This window comes from Somniosus microcephalus, chromosome 7 (assembly GCF_052327205.1).
Source record: "Somniosus microcephalus isolate GS21.2 chromosome 7, FLI_Smic_1.0, whole genome shotgun sequence".
NCBI classification, from domain to species: domain Eukaryota; kingdom Metazoa; phylum Chordata; class Chondrichthyes; order Squaliformes; family Somniosidae; genus Somniosus; species Somniosus microcephalus.
Genome location: NC_140993.1, coordinates 260450027 through 260469365, shown reverse-complemented (window position 1 = coordinate 260469365; position 19339 = coordinate 260450027). Strand labels below are relative to the sequence as shown.

The window sequence follows — 19339 nt, the reverse complement described above, 5'->3', positions numbered from 1 at the left end:
AATATATCCAACTCCTTCTTGAATATATTTAATGAACTGGTCTCTACTGCCTTCTGTGGTAGAGAATTCCACAGGTTCACCACTCTCTGGGTGAAGAAATTCCTCCTCATCTCAGTCCTAAATGGCTTACCCCTTATCATTAGACTGTGACCCCTGGTTCTGGACTCCCCCGGCCATCGGAAACATCCTTCCTGCATCTAGTCTGTCCAGGCCTGACAGAATTTTATAGGTTTTGATGAGATCCCCTCTCAATCTTCTAAACTCCAGTGAGTATAAGCCCAATCGACCCAATCTCTCCTCATACGTCATTCCTGCCATCCCAGGTATCAGCCTGGTGAATCTTCGCTGCACTCCTTCCATGGCAAGAACGTCCTTCCTCAGGTAAGGCGACCAAAACTGCACACAATATTCAAGGTGCGGTCTCACCAAGGCCCTGTACAACTGCAGCAAGACATCCTTGTTCCTGTACTCGAACCCTCTTGCTACGAAGGCCAACGTACCATTTGCCTTCTTAACCGCCTGCTGCACCTACATGCTTACTTTCAGCGACTGGTGCACAAGAACACCCAGGTCTCGTTGCACTTCCCCTTCTCCCAATCTATTGCCATTCAAATAATAATCTGCCTTCCTTTTTTTGCCACCAAAGTGGATAACCTCACATTTATCCACATTATAGTGCATTTGCCATGTTTCTGCCCAATCACCCAACCTGTCCAAATCGTACTGGAGTTTCACGACATCCTCCTCACAGCATACCCTCCCACCCAGCTTTGTGTCGTCTGCAAATTTGGAGATATTACATCCAATTCCCTCGTCCAGATCATTAATATATATTGTGAACAGCTGGGGTCCTAGGACCGATCCTTGCGGTACCCCACTGGTCACTGCCTGCCACTCGGAAAACGACCCGTTTATTCCAGCTCTTTGCTTTCAATCCGCCAACCAGTTCTCTATCCAAGTCAATACCTTGCCCCCCAATCCCATGTGCCTTAATTTTGCACGCTAATTTCTTATACGGGACCTTATCAAAAGCCTTCTGAAAGTCCAAATACACCACATCCACTGGTTCTCCCTTATCTATTTTACCAGTTACATCCTCAAAAAAATTCCAGTAGATTAGTCAAGCACGATTTACCTTTTGTAAATCCATGTTGACTTTGTCCGATCCTGTCACTGCTTTCCAAGTGCTCCGTTATTACATCTTTTACAATGGACTCTAGCATTTTCCCCACTACCGATGTCAGGCTTGCCGGTCTATAATTCCCCGCTTTTTCTCTACCACCTTTTTTGAATAGTGGGGTAACATTAGCTATCCTCCAATCCATGGGTACTGTTCCAGAGTCTATCGAGTTCTGGAAGATGACCAGCAATGCACCTACTATTTCTAGGGCCACTTCCTTAAGTACCCTAGGATGTAGATTATCAGGCCCTGGGGATTTATCGGCCTTCAGTCCCATCAATTTTCCTAACGCCATTTCCCTACAAATACTGATTTCTTTCGGTTCCACCCTTTCATCAGACCCTATGTTCCCCGGCATCTCTGGGAGGTTATTTGTGTCCTCCTCTGTGAAGACAGAACCAAAATATGTATTTAGTTAGTCTACCATTTCTTTGTTCCCCATTATAAATTCCCCTGATTCTGACTGCAAGGGACCTATGCTTGACTTCACCAATCTTTTTCTCTTCGCATATCTATAAAAGCTTTTACAGTCAGTTTTTATGTTCCCTGCAAGCTTACTCTCATATATTCTATTTTCCCCTTCTTAATTAATCCCTTTGTTGAATCCTAAACTGCTCCCAATCCTCAGGATTATTGCTTTTTCTGGCCAATTTATATGTCCTCCTTGGATCGTATGCTATCCCTAATTTCCCTTGTTAGCCACGGTTGAGTCACCTTTTTTGTTTTATTTTTATGCCAAACTGGGATGAACAAATTCTGCAGTTCATCCATGCGGTCTTTGAATGTTTGCCATTGCCTATCCACCGTCAACCCTTTGAGTGACATTCCCCAATCAATCCTACCCAACTCGCGCCTCAGACCATCATAGTTTTCTTTATTTAAATTTTGGACCCTAGTCTCTGAGTCAACTACTTCATTCTCCATCTTAATGAAGAATTCGATCATATTATGATCGCTCCGACCCAATGGGCCTCGTACAACAAGATTGCTAATTAATCCTTTCTCGTTACATAATACACAGTCTAAGATGGCCTGATCTCTGGTTGGTTCCTTGACATATTGGTCCAGGAAACCATCCCGTAAACACTCCAGGAAGTTCTGATGATGGGTCCCAGACCTGAAACGTTAACTCTGTTTCTCTCTCCACGGATGCTGCCTGGCCTGCTGAGTATTTCCAGCATTTTCTGTTGTTATTTCAGATTTCCAGCATCCGCAGTATTTTGCTATTATAATACTGCTTTGTGATGTCTTTTACAGAGTCTCGGGAACTCGCAGCGCGAATACGAGAAACAGGTTCTGCTTTACAGCATCCGCAATCAGCTGCGGTACAGAAGTAACTTGGGTAAGTGGAGCCTTCATTATTGAAGCCTGATGTACAGTATTTTGAATTGTATGTACTTCATTCATCAGGTCCTGTACTGTCATGTGAAAGGTTAAGCGCTAAATCCTGCATAACACCACCAATGTACTCAAAGTATGTATTAATGAAAGATGAATTTCTCTCTTTTCCCCCCCCCCCACCCCCTTGACCCCCTTTCTCTAATTCCGTACGTCAGAAATTAGATTGGAATCTTCCTATTTTATGTCTAGTTTATTTTATGTAGCCCAAATTGGCATGTTTCGGACTGCCCTACATTATCCAGTCTGAAAGAAAGTCTGACTATTCACACAACCTGCACACACCCTTGTGCCAATGTTCCCTTTAAGCTGCACGGACACACAGCTGTCTGCAGCTCCCACAGGCCTCTTGCCGGCTTAACAATAGGAAAAAACGCGCATGTGTGGGAACTTGAATGGGCTGATCAGCCCGTTAAAGGGGCCACGCACCCAAAAACATTTAAAGGGAACATTTCCTTGCGCATCCCCGATTTCCATTGCTCCACCCTTGGCGGCTGTGCCATCAGCTGCCTGGGCCCTAAGCTCTGGATTTCCCTCCCTAAACCTCTCTGCCTTTCTACCTCACTCTCCTCCTTTAAGTTGCTCCTGAAAACCTACCCGTCACCTGTCCTAATATGTGGCTCAGTGTTAAATTTTGGCTGATAACGCGCCTGCGAAGTGCCTTGGGATGTTTTGTTGCATTAAGGGTGCTATATAAATGCAAGTTGTTGTGGTTTTAATTCCACTGCATTGCTGACTTGTTTGTTTTCTCTTTATTTCTCCCCACCCGAACCCAGTGCGATACATCAAGAAAGATGAACGCAAGTACTACGAAGAGCTGTTTAAATATAGCAGAGAACATCTCGTGCTGTATCCATATCATTTATCTGACATTATGGTGAAGGGACTACGGGTTACACCCTTTTCCTATTATATAGGAATTATGGAGGTGAGTTTAAGCATTCAGTAACTTTAAACTGACATGTAAAGGTCTTATATCCTGTAACATTTAAATTGGTGCATACTCTGGGAGAGATCTGCAATTTGGCAGTTCAGTTGTGTGGACATTTTTATGTTGTAAACTTGCATCCACTAGGAATCTGATTAAGACTGACCAAAGTCATTTCAGCTGGGGTCAGTACTGTCCTATCGGTCCCATTCATTGGAGCCCAGATTTCTAACAGTGCGATGCCCAAGTAGGACTAATAGGATAGCTCTACCAAAGAGCCAGCACAGGCGCAATGGGCCAAATAGCAACCTTCTGTGCTCTATCATTCTATGATTCTAACTATGAGAACTGTCCGGCTGTTCGTTTTGTTAATACACTTTGACATGAATCTTGTCATGTGGAAATGACTTATGAAATGATACTGGGCGGCCTGCTGGTGGCGCTGTCCAGGGAGAGTATAAATACTCGGGCATGGGCCCAGCTTGCTCAGGACATTCTTTTAACAGGAACTAGTGAAGGACACAACTAGATCTCATGTTGTAAAACAGTTGATTAAAGCTTTGTTTAACACTTAGACCAAGTGCTTAGTAGTTTTCTTATGTCACACTTCTCTTTAACTTTTGCGCTGGTATGGTGTTGAATAATGGCAGATCCTTCACCACATGGGGATGGAAAATCGGGGGCGGTGGGGCAAGGGGAGAATTGCCATTGGATTTTGCTGGCCCATTCGGAGCAGTATTTGTGGAGTTTTGTGAGCAGTTTCCCCGCTGCTTTTTCACTCACAGTTAATGTGTGGCTTAAGGAGCCAAAATAACCTTTTTTGGGAAAAAAAAGGTTTGCCATCTTGAACGAGTCAACTGAAAAGAAATCTTCAGTCATACAAGAATAGTTTCCTTCCAGTTACCTCCTTTTTTAATTAAACCTTTACACGGTGTGCTAATGCATTTATAACCTGGCACATAAAAATGCTGATGATTGAAAAGTTACGTAGTATTATCTGTAACTTTACAGGGCTATGGGGAAAGAGCAGAGGAGTGGGACTAATTGGATAGCTCTACCAAAGAGCTGGCAAGGGCACGATGGGCCGAATGGTCTCCTTCTGTGCTGTATCATTCGATGATTCTACACAGAATGTACAGCCCAGAAACAGGTCATTCGGCCCAACAGATCCGTGCCGGTGTTTATGCTCCACACGAGCCTCCTCCCACTCCTATTCATCTAACCCTATTCGCTTAACCTAAATCCGTATCTACTGGTCCCCATTAGTTTGTGTTTCTCCATGTGCTTGGTACCTTCATCCTCTCTAATACAAAACTGCCTGGAGCAAAACTCTCCAAACTAAAGTAGTTAAACAGTGTAGCCACACTTCATTAATTCTCAAATAAAAACAGAAAATGCTGGAAATACTCAGCAGGTCAGGCAGCATCTGTGGAGAGAGAAACCGAGTTAACGTTTCAGGTCGATGACCCTTCGTCGGAACTGGCGAAGTGTAAATGTCCTCTGTGTCACCAGCCAGAGCACCTTCAATCCCGGCCGCTGCTTTTAAAACTGGTGAATGCAAGAGCAGAAATTGCCAGCTGCGTCAGTACTTGTGAGCTGGCTGATTGCTGCCAGTGGATTGATTTTATAGACCAGTGTAAGAGTAGAATTACAAATTCAGGAACAGTATCTCTTCCGTGTTGAACTGCAAGGCAGCTGTCGTCTATTGTGCACAACTCAATTTAAAAAAAAAAAAAAAAAAAAAAAAATTTTAAAACATTTTCTTTTCCCTTTTAGGATATCATGAACAGTGAAAAAAGTTATGATTCGTTACCTAACTTCACAGCTGCTGATTGTAAGTCTATCGTACCCGTTTGCTATCTGAATAAAACTGATCTTTTATGCTGGATGAACAAAAGTTCTTAATCCCAAGCTCAAAAGAGTGCCGCCTGCTGGGCTACCAAGTAACAACAACAACTTGCATTTGTATAGTGCCTTTAATGTAGTACAACATCCCAAGGCGCTGCACAGGAGTGACATCGAGCCGCATAAGCCGATATTAGGGCAGATGACGAAAAGCTTGATCAGAGCTAGGTTTTAAGGAGCGTCTTAAAGGAGGAAAGAGAGACGGAAAGGTTTAGGGAGGGAATTCCAGAGCTTGGTGTCTTGGCAGCTGAAAGCTTGGTCGCCAATGGTGGAGCGATGAAAATCGGGGATGCTGAAGAGGCCAGAATTGGAGGAGCGCAGAGATCTATTATTTTTCAGGTTCCCATGACATTGCATGGTTCTGCATGTATTGTAAATGGCTGAGCAACTGAATTTTAAAAATCAGTATTAATGAAGTGTTTGAATTTTTTTTAAATGATCTATTTTAATGTATGATATCCAAATCTATTAATAGTTAATCTAAATTGTTCTAACAGTTCATAATACTATTATAAAAGTAGGTCCTCCTGGGTTAGTATATTAAAAAATTTGCTTCTAATTCTGCACTTTTGCAAAACTTGAGGTCATGAAAGTCGCTACATAAATGCAAGTCTTTTTAGCGCACATTTCACTGAGGATGCATATTTCTGTTTGTGATTTTCCATATTGATCTCTGTGTCGTAAGTGAGGAGATGGGGTGGAGACACTAAAGTCAAGACCAATTCTCCTACCCGGATGATGATTTGGGGACGAGGTTTCGAATGCACCCTTGATACTGACCAGCTAGGGTGCCATTGGCTGGGACCTAGGAGCAGGTTCCTCGCGCACCCATGGGCAATGATGTGAGGCCTGGGATCAGGTTCTGTGCTCACCCTGGACAATGCCATTTTGTGTATCTAAACCTGTTTTTTGTTGTTTGGAGAGAGAATAGCTTAGAAAAGTAACTGGAAGTCTTTGAAATGTAAAAAAATACTGATCAAAAAATGAGCTTTCAGAACTTGCTTGCTTTTTATGTACAGAACAAAGAATCTGAAAGTTCTTCAGAATAGGCTCTGCTGCAGCAGTGTCAATAAATGGAACAGTTTCTACAAAAATTGATCATTTGCACACTATGTGAACACTAAAAATATGGTGCTTTGTAAATTTGTTGCTGCTTCAGAATTAGGCGACACATTTCATTTAAAACCGGTTGGTCATTTTTTTAATCCATAAAACTAGGCAGACACAAAAATAAACGTACAGGAATCTCTCTTTTCGCCGGCGCCTAAATAACCGGAAATCTCTCTTAACCGGCAAAATTCAGGAGTAGGTTCAGGTAAGTTTTACTTCATATTAGTGGCCGTTCCTGGATCTGTGGCTGTGTAACCGGGGTTCCTGGATCTGTGGCCGTGTAACCGGGGTTCCTGGATCTGTGGCCGTGTAACCGGGGTTCCTGGATCTGTGGCCGTGTAACCGGGGTTCCTGGATCTGTGGCCGTGTAACCAGGGTTCCTGGATCTGTGGCCGTGTAACCGGGGTTCCTGGATCTGTGGCCGTGTAACCAGGGTTCCTGCACCTGTTGCCATGCAGCAGGGACGCCTGGATCTGTGGCTGTGCACGGGGCTCTCGTACCTTAGTAAGTATACCTCTCTGTAATCCGGACTTTTTGATCAACCGGCACCACGCCGGTCCCGTCGGTGCCGGATAAAAAAGAGTTTCCTGTACTAAGTTCAGGATAGTTATGTAGTAATTTGAAAGTAACTTACATAAGAACATAAGAAATAGGAGCAGGAGTAGGCCAATCGGCCCCTCGAGCCTGCTCCGCCATTCAATAAGATCATGGCTGATCTGATCCAAACCGCCAATCCACTATCACAGGACAATCTCCTGAATCTAACAGAATTAGACACACGAAACAGGAGCAGGATCAGGCTACACGGCCCCTGGGCCCGCTCCGCTACCCACAGGGCCATGACCGATCCGAACCTAGACTCATGTCCAAATTCCTGCCCGCTCCCCGTAACCCTTAATTCCCTTTTATTCTAGGAAACTGTCTATTTCTGTTTTAAATTTATGTAACTTGCTTTGTGATTTCAATGAAAAGGGGAAACTAAGTGCATGAAGTATTGGCTGTGTTGGTATTGATTTCTTTCAGAACTGGCCTGTCTGAAATGCGTATTTATTTTATTAACACCTCCTCCAGTCCTACAACCCTCCGAGATCATTACGCCCCTCCAATTCTTGTCTATTGCGCATCCCCGATTTTCCTCGCCCCACCATTGGCGGCCGTGCCTTCAGCTGCCTGGGCCCTAAGCTCTGGAATTCCCTCCCTAAACCTCGCCGCCTCTCGCCACCTTTCAGACGCTCCTTAAAACCCACCTCCTTTGACCAAGCTTTTTGGTCACCTGTCCTAACATCCCCTTATGCGGCTCCGTGTCAAAGTCTGTCTGATAACACTCCTGTGAAGCGCCACGGGACATTTTTACTGTGTTAAAGATGCTCTATAAATGCACGTTGTTTAGTTTTCAGAATGTGACGGACGTTTTGCAACTGTTTCAACAATAAAGCTGCTGCAACGTGAGCTATTAAAGAGCTGACTTAAAGGAGAGATAGTAGAGCTAACATGTTAGAGAATAGCTTTAAAATAGGAGTAATGAAGTTTTTCTTGAGCATGGTCTCCAATTTATTTTAAAGGTCTGAGGCTTCTGGGAATTGGAAGGAACCAGTATATTGACCTCATGAACCAATGTAGATCATCAAAAGTGAGTCCCATTGTATTTTTTTAGTTTTAAAGAATTTTTTTTTTTTACTTATTGAAGTTGATGTGATTCTATATTGGAAAATTGGACACCTTGTCTCATTATTGTGCATTCTTGGGTATAAGGTTTCCTGATGCAGAATACAACTCTCTCATGGCCCAACAATGTGCTCGAGTTCCTCGAGTGCGAATATTTCCATTTGCCACACTAGCTGTTGTAGCTTCTCTATCGCTGCTTGTGCTCAATTTGTGGCAACTTTTCAGCAGTTTTATGCAACGGACACATGAGAAATAGGACGTGGATCTGAGCTCTGCAAAGATTATTTAATGGAGGGCCCTTCAAGCCAACGGAGATATTTCCATCCCATTCGTCTGGGCTGGATTTGAACCTGGGTCTCTGGCGAAAGAGCAGTGAGCAGTGTGCTGTACGCTGTCAGGTTTCGCAGTTACTAAATACGGTAAAAGAGCTTTTTGGAGACTATGATTCGGGTTATTATGGATAACCTGGTACTGAACAGTCATGGTTAGATCTAATTTGCACATGTGGGTCCCAATGCTCCCTTTACTTTTTTTGGGTGCGTGGCCCATTCAAAATACTGCGCATGCGCGTAGTTTCCTGTTGAAAAGCCGGTGAGCCAGCTGTGCAGGTGCTCTAGAGCGCCGCGCAGCTTATCACAGATCACAGAATCACAGAAACCCCACAGTGCAGATAGAGGCCATTTCGGCCCATCGAGCCTGCACCGACACATATCCCACCCGATCCCCGTAACCCCTACACCAACACATATCCCACCCTATCCCCGTAACCCCACATATTTTAATCCCCCTAACACTAAGGGTCAATTTATCATAGCCAATCAACCTAACCTGCACACCTTTGGACTGTGGGAGGAAACCGGAGCACCCGGAGAAAACCCACGCAAACACGGGGAGAATGTGCAAACTCCACACAGACAGTCACCCGAGGCCGGATTCGAACCCGGGTCCCTGGCGCTGTGAGGCAACAGTGCTAACCACTATGCCACCGTGGCATAGAGAAAATTGGTGTGTTTTGCTATAATCCGAAAACCTGCAAGTCCTATATGAACAAATCTGGGAGGGTATTTGTAAAGGCACCCCATTTTAGACAATAAGATGTAGTAAAATTATGAAGAAAATTAGTTCATAGCTCATTCAATTAAGTGCATGTTTTACGTATTGCCATCCAATGAAATGAAGTGCTGATGCTGATGCCAATACTGGATGTCCTAAATGGGACAGTGTTCCATCATACAGCACTGAGATCCCTCACCTTCATGAGCACACAACTCATCAAAAGAAATTCTATGTATGACGTAGAACAAGGTGTTATAAGGACTCCACTGAAGAGCTAATAGCTTTTTTTCTTAAACCTAGTTCCTTGGTAACTACTTTGCTATGTTGGCCTTTCTTAATTGCAGAGTGGACTATATTTAGCCAGCAGATGTAGAAGTTCACTAATTATACAAAACAACCATTATTCCAGAAATTTTTCAGGCGGAAAACGGCTCGTGACCTGCTGCCAGTGAAACCCGTGGAGATTACCATTGAACCATGGTGGGTGGTGCAATCTGGTTTCATCACAGAGGATGATATTAAGGTAAAGGAAAAATAAACAGACAAAAGTAATATTTTATAGTGGAAGTTAAGTTTTCGAGCTGTGGCTAATTAGATTCACATTAACACTTGAGCACAAAATCCAGGCTGACACTCCAGTGCAGTGCTGGGGTTAAGAGTAACTTAGTTTGGTGGGACAGGAGTAGGCTGGAACACTGGGTCTGTCAGGATTGTCCTGTTTCTCTGTCCTGGTGAGGAGGTAGAAATGGGCTGTGGGGCTGGGGAGGCCATGAGGTTGGAGGCTATGGGGGTACGGGGAAAGATCGCCAAGCGGTGAGGTCAGTACAGCCTGGGAAATGATGGCATGGTGTTCAGTAGTAGCATCGTGGGCCAGGAGGAGATGGGAGTTGTTGTCAGAGTTACCATTCAGCAGTAGCGAGCAAAAGGTCCTTTTCCCCCATACAATAAAAACGTCCCCTTTGTCAGCGGGTTTGCTAATGATGTTAGGATTACATAGTATATACAGCGCAAACTGGCCATTTGGCCCAATCAGTCCATGCCGGCGTTTGTGCTCCACTCGAGCCTCCTCCCGTCTTTCTCTATTAGCGTAACCCTCTATTCCTTTCTTCCTCATGTACTTCTCTAGTCTCCCCTTAAATGCATCTATGCTAATTGCCTCAACAATTTCCTGTGGTGGCGAGTTCCACATTCTCGCCACTCTCTGGGTAAAGAAGTTTCTTCTGAATTCCCTATTTGATTTCTTGGTGACTACAGGAAACTTTCGATTTACCGGCACCTAAATAACCGGAAATCTTGGTTAACCGGCAAAATTCAGGAGTAGGTTTTACTTCATATTTTTTTGCCGCCTTCCATCTGTGCTGTGCAAGGGTGTGGCTGCAGCTGTTGCTAAGCTACAGAGACGCTTGAAACTTGAGGCCATTGTTCTACAGTGCAACAGGGTTTGTTGCTTTATACGGAGCTGTCAGCTCTCCCTATCTTTTACTATAGCGTTCGGTTATCCGGAATTTTTGATGTACCGGCACCACGTCGGTCCCGTCCGTGCCGAATTAAAAAAAAAAAAAAGCTTCCTGTATCTTCTCTTGATGGCCTCTAGTTTTGCTCTTCCCCACAAGTGGAAGCACTCTGTGTCTACTCTATCAAAACCGTTCATAATTTTAAAGACCTCTATTAGGTTACTCCTCAGCCGCCTCTTCAAGAGATTGGACCCATGAGAATGGAAAGGTGCAGGTTTGGCGGGAAATAGATTAGAGCTAGTGAAGGGAATGGAGAAAATGATGTGGCTCATCTCTCAATGATTTTTTAAAAATCGACAGGAGGGTAGGAGGCCAGAGGGAGTGGTCCAGGTGCTTTGAGGAGGCTGAAGACAGCCGACCGGTCAAGACACGATGGTGGGATGTCTCGGCCCAAAAAAATTAGGCATGGATGTGAAGAGAGAAGAAGAATAGCTCAGCGTCCGGTTGAGCACGGAAGTTTGTTGAGGTGGGAGTGTAGGGCTATGAAGCTGAGGACGTTTCGGGGTCAGAGAGCGGCAGGTCAGATGGCATAGTGAAAATATGACCAGGAATACTGGTTGGAAGAAAATGAAGAAGGGATCAGGAGATAGGCTGGCATCCAAAAGTTGTTGAAGCTTATGGTCCTTGCTGCCTGATGTGGCATTGAGGACCGGGGGGCAGCTCTGAAATAAAGTGGGTCACTGCTCCGAAAGAGAGAGTTTGGGAGCACGGTGGAGGGGGTGGATTTAACAAAGCACCGCGAGCAATGCTTGATTGAATGTTGAATATCTCTCGGATATCAGTGATCGTGGGTGGATCTGAAACAGGGTGACATTGAAGCTGGAATCCATGTGGAGTGAGTTTGAACTGGAGACAGGGGCAGAGAAAAGACAGCACTTGCATTTATATAGCGCCTTTCATGAGCACCGGACGCCCCAAAGCGCTTTACAGCCAATGAAGTACTTTTGAAGTGTAGTCACTGTTGTAATGTTGCAAACATGGCAGCCAGTTGCGCACAGCAAGCTCCCACAAACAGCAATGTGATAACCAGATAATCTGTTTTTAGTGACATTGATTGAGGGATAAATATTGGCCAGGAGACCGGGGAGAACTCCCCTGCTCCTCTTCGAAATAGTGCCATGGGATCTTTTACATTCACCTGAGAGAGCAGACGGGGCCTCGGTTTAACGTCTCCTCTGAAAGACGGCACTTCAGACAGTGTAGCACTCCCTTCACTGAAGTGTCAGCCTAGAGTTTTTGATCTCAAGTCTCTAGAGTGGGACTTGAACCCACAACCTTCTGACTCCGGTGAGAGTGCTACCCACTGAACATGGCTGACACTTAAGAGCTGTGGCTATAAAAGTGGGTCTCGACAAACAACTGGTCGCACAGATACTGCTGACCCCTCTCCCCCGAGTGTTTCCAGCATTTTCAGGTGTTTTTTGTTTATTCTGCCAATAGAAACACTGTTTTACCAACTTATTAAGGAAAAATGTTCATGCCATTTTGGAAACGTATCTAAGAAATGTACAAAACAATGCATGTAGAAATTTCAAGAAGTCTTGGCAACATTAGGAGTAATTTAAACCTATTATTGCTACTTCTGAATTGAGGCTTGTATCAGGGTCTGTAAAGTCTGATTGTAGTTAGATCCTGTTTCCACGTCTGAAAGTATGTCCGTGTGGTATCCAGGAATGCTCCAATTTGGCAACTCAGCACATATACTTATAACTGGTAACTTTGCCGTCTTGTAAATACTTTAATATGCTCAAACAGAGAATCAGCTGAGATCATGTTGAGAATGGCTGTCTTATTGCCCCTAGATTTGTTCAGGGTCCGAGCAGAGTTCTATTGATAAAATCATTGATTCGGGACCTCAGCTGGCTGGAATATTGGAACACAATGTGGTCCTCGGTGAGTATATTCTTTAGGAATGACATTACAGTAAAACCTGTCTTGCTGAACCCTGAAACTCAAGTCTTACCAATGGCCCAGTTATCTGCATGCTGGGCAAAGTTGTGGCAGATGGATTTCAATGCAGGTAAGTGCGAGGTTATCCATTTTGGACCAAAAAAAGGATAGATAAAGAGTATTTTTTAAATGGTGAAAAGCTAGGAACAGTGAAGGTCCAAAGAGATTTAGGGGTCCATGTACACAGATCACTAAAATATACCGTTCAAGTAAAAAAATTGGAATTGGTGTTGCATGAGTCATCACTTACGGCAGCAGAAAATTCCGACAAAAACCATCCTCGTAGATGGCGGTTCAGTGCACCTTGCAGCTGAAACCGTTCACAAGTATCATGTCGCCCTTCCCTTTCTCCCAGCCCAGCCTGCTGGCGCTCCTACAGCCTGCAGAGCAGTGTGTTCTGCAAATTCTCAAGAAAGGATGCAAGCACTAGTTGTTGTCATCCCTCTTTTATGGAAGTATCCAATATGTTGGGGGAAACTCTATGTAAAAGAGTGCCGTTTACTGCTGCAGTTTGCGACGGTGTTCCTTGGGCCATCCTCACCAAAATTTTGAAAGGAATTGTGGCCTAATATCCAAGCTGATGATCACTGTCATCAAGGTTAAGGCTGTGAGCGCTTGTCTGCCAGATACAGTATTCAGCAGTGCAGTTGCCTCTGGCCAGTTATTCGAAGAGTTGCACAAGATGGAAGAGGGTGGTGTTAGTAAGTGGCTGTACTTAAAAGGTGACCCAGGACACCCAACTACTTTCCAACAAAGACCTCGTGGCTGCAGGCCAGGATCAAGCTCAGGGTGATGCAAAATGCTGAGAGTACGAAGATCCTGAAAGAGAACAGGACCCAGAAATTTGGGTCGGGGGCTTCCCGCGGGTGCAAGCCTCCGACCTGCACTTACCTAGCGCGCCAGCTGTTGAGCTGTGGGCCCCCATGGAATTGTGATCCTGGGCCGCCTCCAACTGCCGGCGCGCAGTGCTTGCGTATCCCAGGGGTGTGCAGTTAGTTCGATGCGTCCCCTGGGATCACATGGGCCATGGAGAGCCAATGGTAGCAGGGAATGCTTCATTCATAAGTTTGACAGGAAGGGCTGTCAAACCTATAAATACTATAAGCCCCAAAACATCAATTTTTATTTTTAAAATAAACTATAAATTACATGAAATAACTATTTTAAACAATAATTTAAATTTTTGAAAAAATTAATTACATTTTCCAACGGGGCTAAAAATAAACTTGCCTTTCTTCAAAGTATTTATAAAAATAATAAACCTGTGGAAAAAATGTTTTAATTTTAATTAATTCACCACTTACCTTGTTAAAAGTAGGCCTTGCGACTGCTTTTTACATGTGTAACTTCTGGAGACTTACCTTCCCGGAGAAACCTGGGAAAAAAATGTAAGTTCAATGCGCACGCGCTGCCTCTCCCACGCACGCGTTCCACCTCTTAACCTCTTCTTTCAGGGGACCGGAAGTGCCGGTATCCCGCGCATGCACGAAACCGGCACTTCCATTGGGCTTACGGGTGAGTACCCCGTGCGTACTCACCCGTGGAGACCCGAATTTCTGCAAAATCTGTTCAATACATAGAACAGTGAGACAAGTTATTTCAATGAACGTCACGCTCATCAAGGGACGGCAAGACTTGGCAGCACCTAAGCAGGCCCCATCATTTTGGCAGTGAAGCTGAAGAGCTTTTCTCTCGTGCATTACTGAACTGTAAATTTCTGTAGGTGAAAGTTGTCTGGACTAGTACTTATTTGAAGAGCATCTTTGTCATCTGCCTGCGACTCCGCTCCTCTTCTGTTCCCGGAAACCTGATATCTGACTTGTGTTGGCTTACAATATGGGCCAGGTGTGGAGTACAGTTTTCTAAGCTTGGTCCAGCAGATGCACGACTGCATCTTTAATGAATTATTTTCCCTGTTCTCAACAGCCACTTGTATCATCTCTGACTAAAAGTGCCAATTTGTATAGTTATGGGATGTTTTGCGGCATGAACATCTATTATGTACTGGTGTGAATCTCATTGTACGTAGGACCCTTGCATTTAGCTGGCAGTGCAAGGAAACTACTCCCAGCAAAAACTTTGCATTTTAACTACCTGAACAGGTCATCAGGTTTTTTTTTTAACCAGGTTGTTGGGGTAAAGGTCTCGTCTACCTGTTGGCGATAAGAATCCTAAACGAAGTGAGTTTGGCGTTTTCAACTAAGTTACATAGTATTTACAGCACAGAAACAGGCCATTTGGCCCAACTGGTCTATGCCGGTGTTTATGCTTCACACACTTTACTTCATCTCACCCCATCAAGATATTCTCTTATTCCTTTCTCCCTCATGTACTTATCTTCATGGTGACCATGCGTTCACAGAACAAACTTGGCTCTTTTTCAACATTGATTGGTATTAAATTGACCCACTTATTGAAGTTTGGGTTCTGCCAAAACCTCATTACAGACTTGGTCCAAACATGGACAAAGGAGCTGAATCACAGACGTGAGGTGAGAGTGACTGCCCTTGACATCAAACATAGAAACATAGAAGATAGGAGCAGGAGTAGGCCATTCGGCCCCTCGAGCCTACTCTGCCATTCAATGCAATCATGGATGATCATCCAAATTCAGTACCCTGTCCCTGCTTTCTCCCCATATCCCTTGATCCCTTTAGCCTTAAGAAATATATCCAACTCCTTCTTGAATATATTTAATGAATTGGCCTCTACTGCCTTCTGTGGTAGAGAATTCCAAAGGTTCACCACTCTCTGGGTGAAGAAATTCTTCCTCATCTCTGTCCTAAATGGCTTACCCCTTATCCTTAGTCTGTGACCCCTGGTTCTGGACTCCCCAACCATCAGGAACATCCTTCCTGCATCTAGTCTGTCTAGTCCTGTTATAATTTTATAAGTTTCGATGAGATCCCCTCTCATTCTTCTAAACTCCAGCGAGTACAAGCCCAATCGACCCAATCTCTCCTCATTCCTGCCATCCCAGGTATCAACCTGGGATTCTTCGCTGCACTCCTTCCATGGCAAGAACATCCTTCCTCAGATAAGGCGACCAAAACTGCACACAATACTCAAGGTGTGGCCTCACCAAGGCCCTGTACAATTGCAGCAACACATCCTTGTTCCTGTACTCAAACCCTCTCGCTTTCAAGACAGCATTTAACTGAGTGTGGCATCAAGGAGTCCCATTAAAACTGAAGTCAATGGGAATCGGGGTGGGGCGGGGGGAATTCTCCACTGGCTGGAGTCATACCTAGCACAAAGGAAGATGCTTGTGGTGGTTGAAGGTCAATCATTGCAGCCCCAGCTCACCGCTGCAGGAGTTCCTCAGGGCAGTTTCCTAGGCCCAACCATCTTCAGCTGCTTCATCAATGACCTTCCCTCCAACATAAGGTCAGAAATGGGGATGTTCGCTGATGACTGCACAGTGTTCAGTGCCATTCACACCTCCTCAGATAATGAAGCAGTCCATGCCCACATGCAACAAGACCTGGACGACGTTCAGGCTTGGGCTGATAAGTGGCAGGTAACATTCGCGCCACAAAAGTGCCAGGCAATGACTATCTCTAACAAGTGAGAGTCTAACCACCGCCCCTTGACAGTCAACGACATTACCATCGCCGAATCCCCCACCATCAAGATCCTGGGAGTCACCATAGACCAGAAACTTAACTGGACCAGCCACATAAATACTGTGGCAACAAGAGCAGGTCAGAGGCTGGGTATTCTGCAGCGAGTGTCTCCCCTCCTGACTCCTGAAAGCCTTTCCACCATCTACAAGGCACAAGTAAGGAATGTGATGAAATACTCTCCACTTTCCTGGATGAGTGCAGCGCCAACAACACTCAAGAAGCTCGACACCATCCAGGACAAAGCAGCCCGCTTGATTGGCACCCCATCCACCACCTTAAACATTCACTCCCTCCACCACCGGCGTACCGTGGCTGCAGTGTGTACCATCTACAAGATGCACTGCAGCAACTCGCCAAGGCTTCTTCGGCAGCGCCTCCCAAACACGCGACCTCTACTGCCTAGAAGAACAAGGGCAGCAGGCGCATGGGAACTCCATCACCTCCAAGTTCCCCTCCAAGTCACACACCATCCTGACTTAGAAGTATATCAGCCGATCCTTCATCGTCGCTGGGTCAAAATCCTGGAACTCCCTCCCTAACAGCACTATGGGAGTACCTTCACCACACGGACTGCAGTGGTTCAAGAAGGCGGTTCACCACCAACTTCTCGACAATTGAGGATAGGCAATAAATGTTGGCCTTGGCAGTGACGCCCACATCCCATAAATGAATAAAATAAAATGTCAGAGGATAACTGATGGAGATGGAAAAATGTCACACTGCTCTAGTAGGGAGTCCTCTTCTGAGATTGGAGTGAAGACAGATTGTTGGGGAGGAGTAGAGGGTGCTTTACTGTATGTCTAACCAGGCTATACCTAATCTGAGATGCCCAAAGTGGGGTGGGGGGGGGGGTGTTCAGCTTCTCAACATTAAAACACCTCACTATTTTTATTTAATGTTGCCAAGCAAATTGCAACCAATAAGTGATTTTTTTTTTTTTTTGTGTGTGGCGCAAAACTGCACACTTGTGTTTTCCATGCAGCATGTATCAAGATTTTCTATTTGCATTTAATTGGTTTGCCTCTTACCTTGCAGGTTTGTATAACAAAGGTTTCATTTACCTTGATGTACCAATATCTGATGACAGCTGCATAGCAGGTGAGCAGTTCCTTTCACGTGAGCTTTGGTAACCCTCATGATTAGCCTTACAATGGAACATATGATGTGAGTGGACTTATGAATTAATTAATCCCTTGTGTTGATGATTTTAACAGTGGTATAAATGTGGATTGTTCTCCTTTAGAGCAGGAACGGTTAAGGGGAGATTTGATAGAATCAAAATCTTGAAGGGTTTTGATAGAGTAAATAAAAGGAACTGTTTCCAGTAAGAGGCGAGAGTGCTACAAATGAGCCAAGCTGATACTTGAGACCAAATTAAGACGTTGCTACCCAGTAACCAGAGGACACAGATTTAAGGTAATTGGCAAAAGAACCAGAGGCGACATGAAGAAAAATATGTTTAGGCAGCGAGTTATGATCTGGAACACGCTGCCTGAAAGGGCTGTGGAAGCAGATTCAGTCGTAACTTTCAAAAGGAATTGGATAAATACTTAAGAGAAATTTGCAGGGCTATGGGGGAAAGCGTAGGTGAGTGGGACTAATTGGAGAGCTCTTTCAAAGAGCCGGCACAGAAACGATGGGCCGAATGGCCTCCTTCTGTGCTCTACCATTTCTGTGATGCATTAACTGTGTTGCCATATCACAGAAATCACAGAATCACAGAAACCCCACAGTGCAGATAGAGGCCATTTCGGCCCATCGAGCCTGCACCGACACATATCCCACCCGATCCCCGTAACCCCTACACCAACACATATCCCACCCTATCCCCATAACCCCACGTATTTAATCCCCCTAACACTAAGGGTCAATTTATCATAGCCAATCAACCTAACCCGCACATCTTTGGACTGTGGGAGGAAACCGGAGCACCCGGAGAAAACCCACGCAAACACTGGGAGAATGTGCAAACTCCACACAGACAGTCACCCGAGGCCGGATTCGAACCCGGGTCCCTGGCGCTGTGAGGCAACAGTGCTAACCACTATGCCACCGTGCTGCCCCCATGACCTAGTTTGGGTTTTTTCTTCCCTCCCCCTTCCCACCAAGTAATTTCCAAAATCTATCATAGGAAGCCAGCGGTTTAATATTAGTTAAGATGGAATCCTAGGGTTGATGTCCTTTCTTTTGGAATCTTCTCAACAGGCCACTTGAGTCCCTATTATGACGTATAAAAAAAAAAACTCTTAAGCATATAAATTCTTTAAATTGTGTAAAAGGATTTGGTAGCAATGTCTTAATTTGGTCTCCAGTGTCAGCTTGGCTCATTTGTAGCACTCTCGCCTCTTGAGTTGGAATGTTGTGGGTTCAAACCTCACTGTGTAGTACTACTTGAGCCCATAATTTAAGCTGACACCAGTGCAGTACTGCATTGTTGAAGGTGGTTGGGGGGGGGGGGGCGGTGGTTTGTCTTCCAGGTGCACTGTTAAGCCGAGACTCCATCTAAATGTTCAAGTGGACGTGAAAGATCCCATGGCACTGTTTAAAGAGGAGCTGAGGATTTCTGTGTAGTGGCTGACATTCATCCCTCAAGGAACGCCAAAAACAGATTGCTGTTTGTGGGATTAAAAACAGACAATGCGAGAAAACACTCAGCAGGTCAGGCAGCATCGGTGAAGAGAGAAACCGAGTTAACGTTTCAGGTTGTTGTCCTTTCATCAGAACTGGAAGATGTTTTAACAGTTTTGGTGCAAGGCAAAAGGGGGTGGGAATTGGACAAGTAAAGAAACAAAAGATGGGTACAGAGGAGGTGTAAATGATTACAGCGGGAAGCTCCCGTGGCCTGGGAATGTGGTGGGAAAGGATGAACAGGCTGGGTCTCTCTTCGCTTGAAAAAATAAAAGCTGAGGGGTGACCTAATAGAGGTCTTTAAAATTATGAAAGGTTTTGATAGAGTGGATACAGAGAGAGTGTTTCCACTTGTGGGGAAGAGCATAACTAGAGGCCA

General features: G+C 44.8%; 1 protein-coding gene across 1 annotated transcript in view; it reads left to right on the top strand.

The window, feature by feature from the left end:
* fam91a1 (family with sequence similarity 91 member A1) overlaps positions 1-19339 on the top strand; it is a 74255-nt gene that overhangs the window by 13170 nt on the left and 41746 nt on the right. The window contains exons 2-8 of the mRNA XM_085993659.1: positions 2438-2522; positions 3355-3506; positions 5283-5340; positions 8084-8151; positions 9652-9765; positions 12559-12649; positions 17368-17430. Of these exons, the coding sequence (XP_085849785.1) occupies positions 2438-2522; positions 3355-3506; positions 5283-5340; positions 8084-8151; positions 9652-9765; positions 12559-12649; positions 17368-17430 (631 nt within the window). The remainder of the gene's footprint in view (positions 1-2437; positions 2523-3354; positions 3507-5282; positions 5341-8083; positions 8152-9651; positions 9766-12558; positions 12650-17367; positions 17431-19339) is intronic.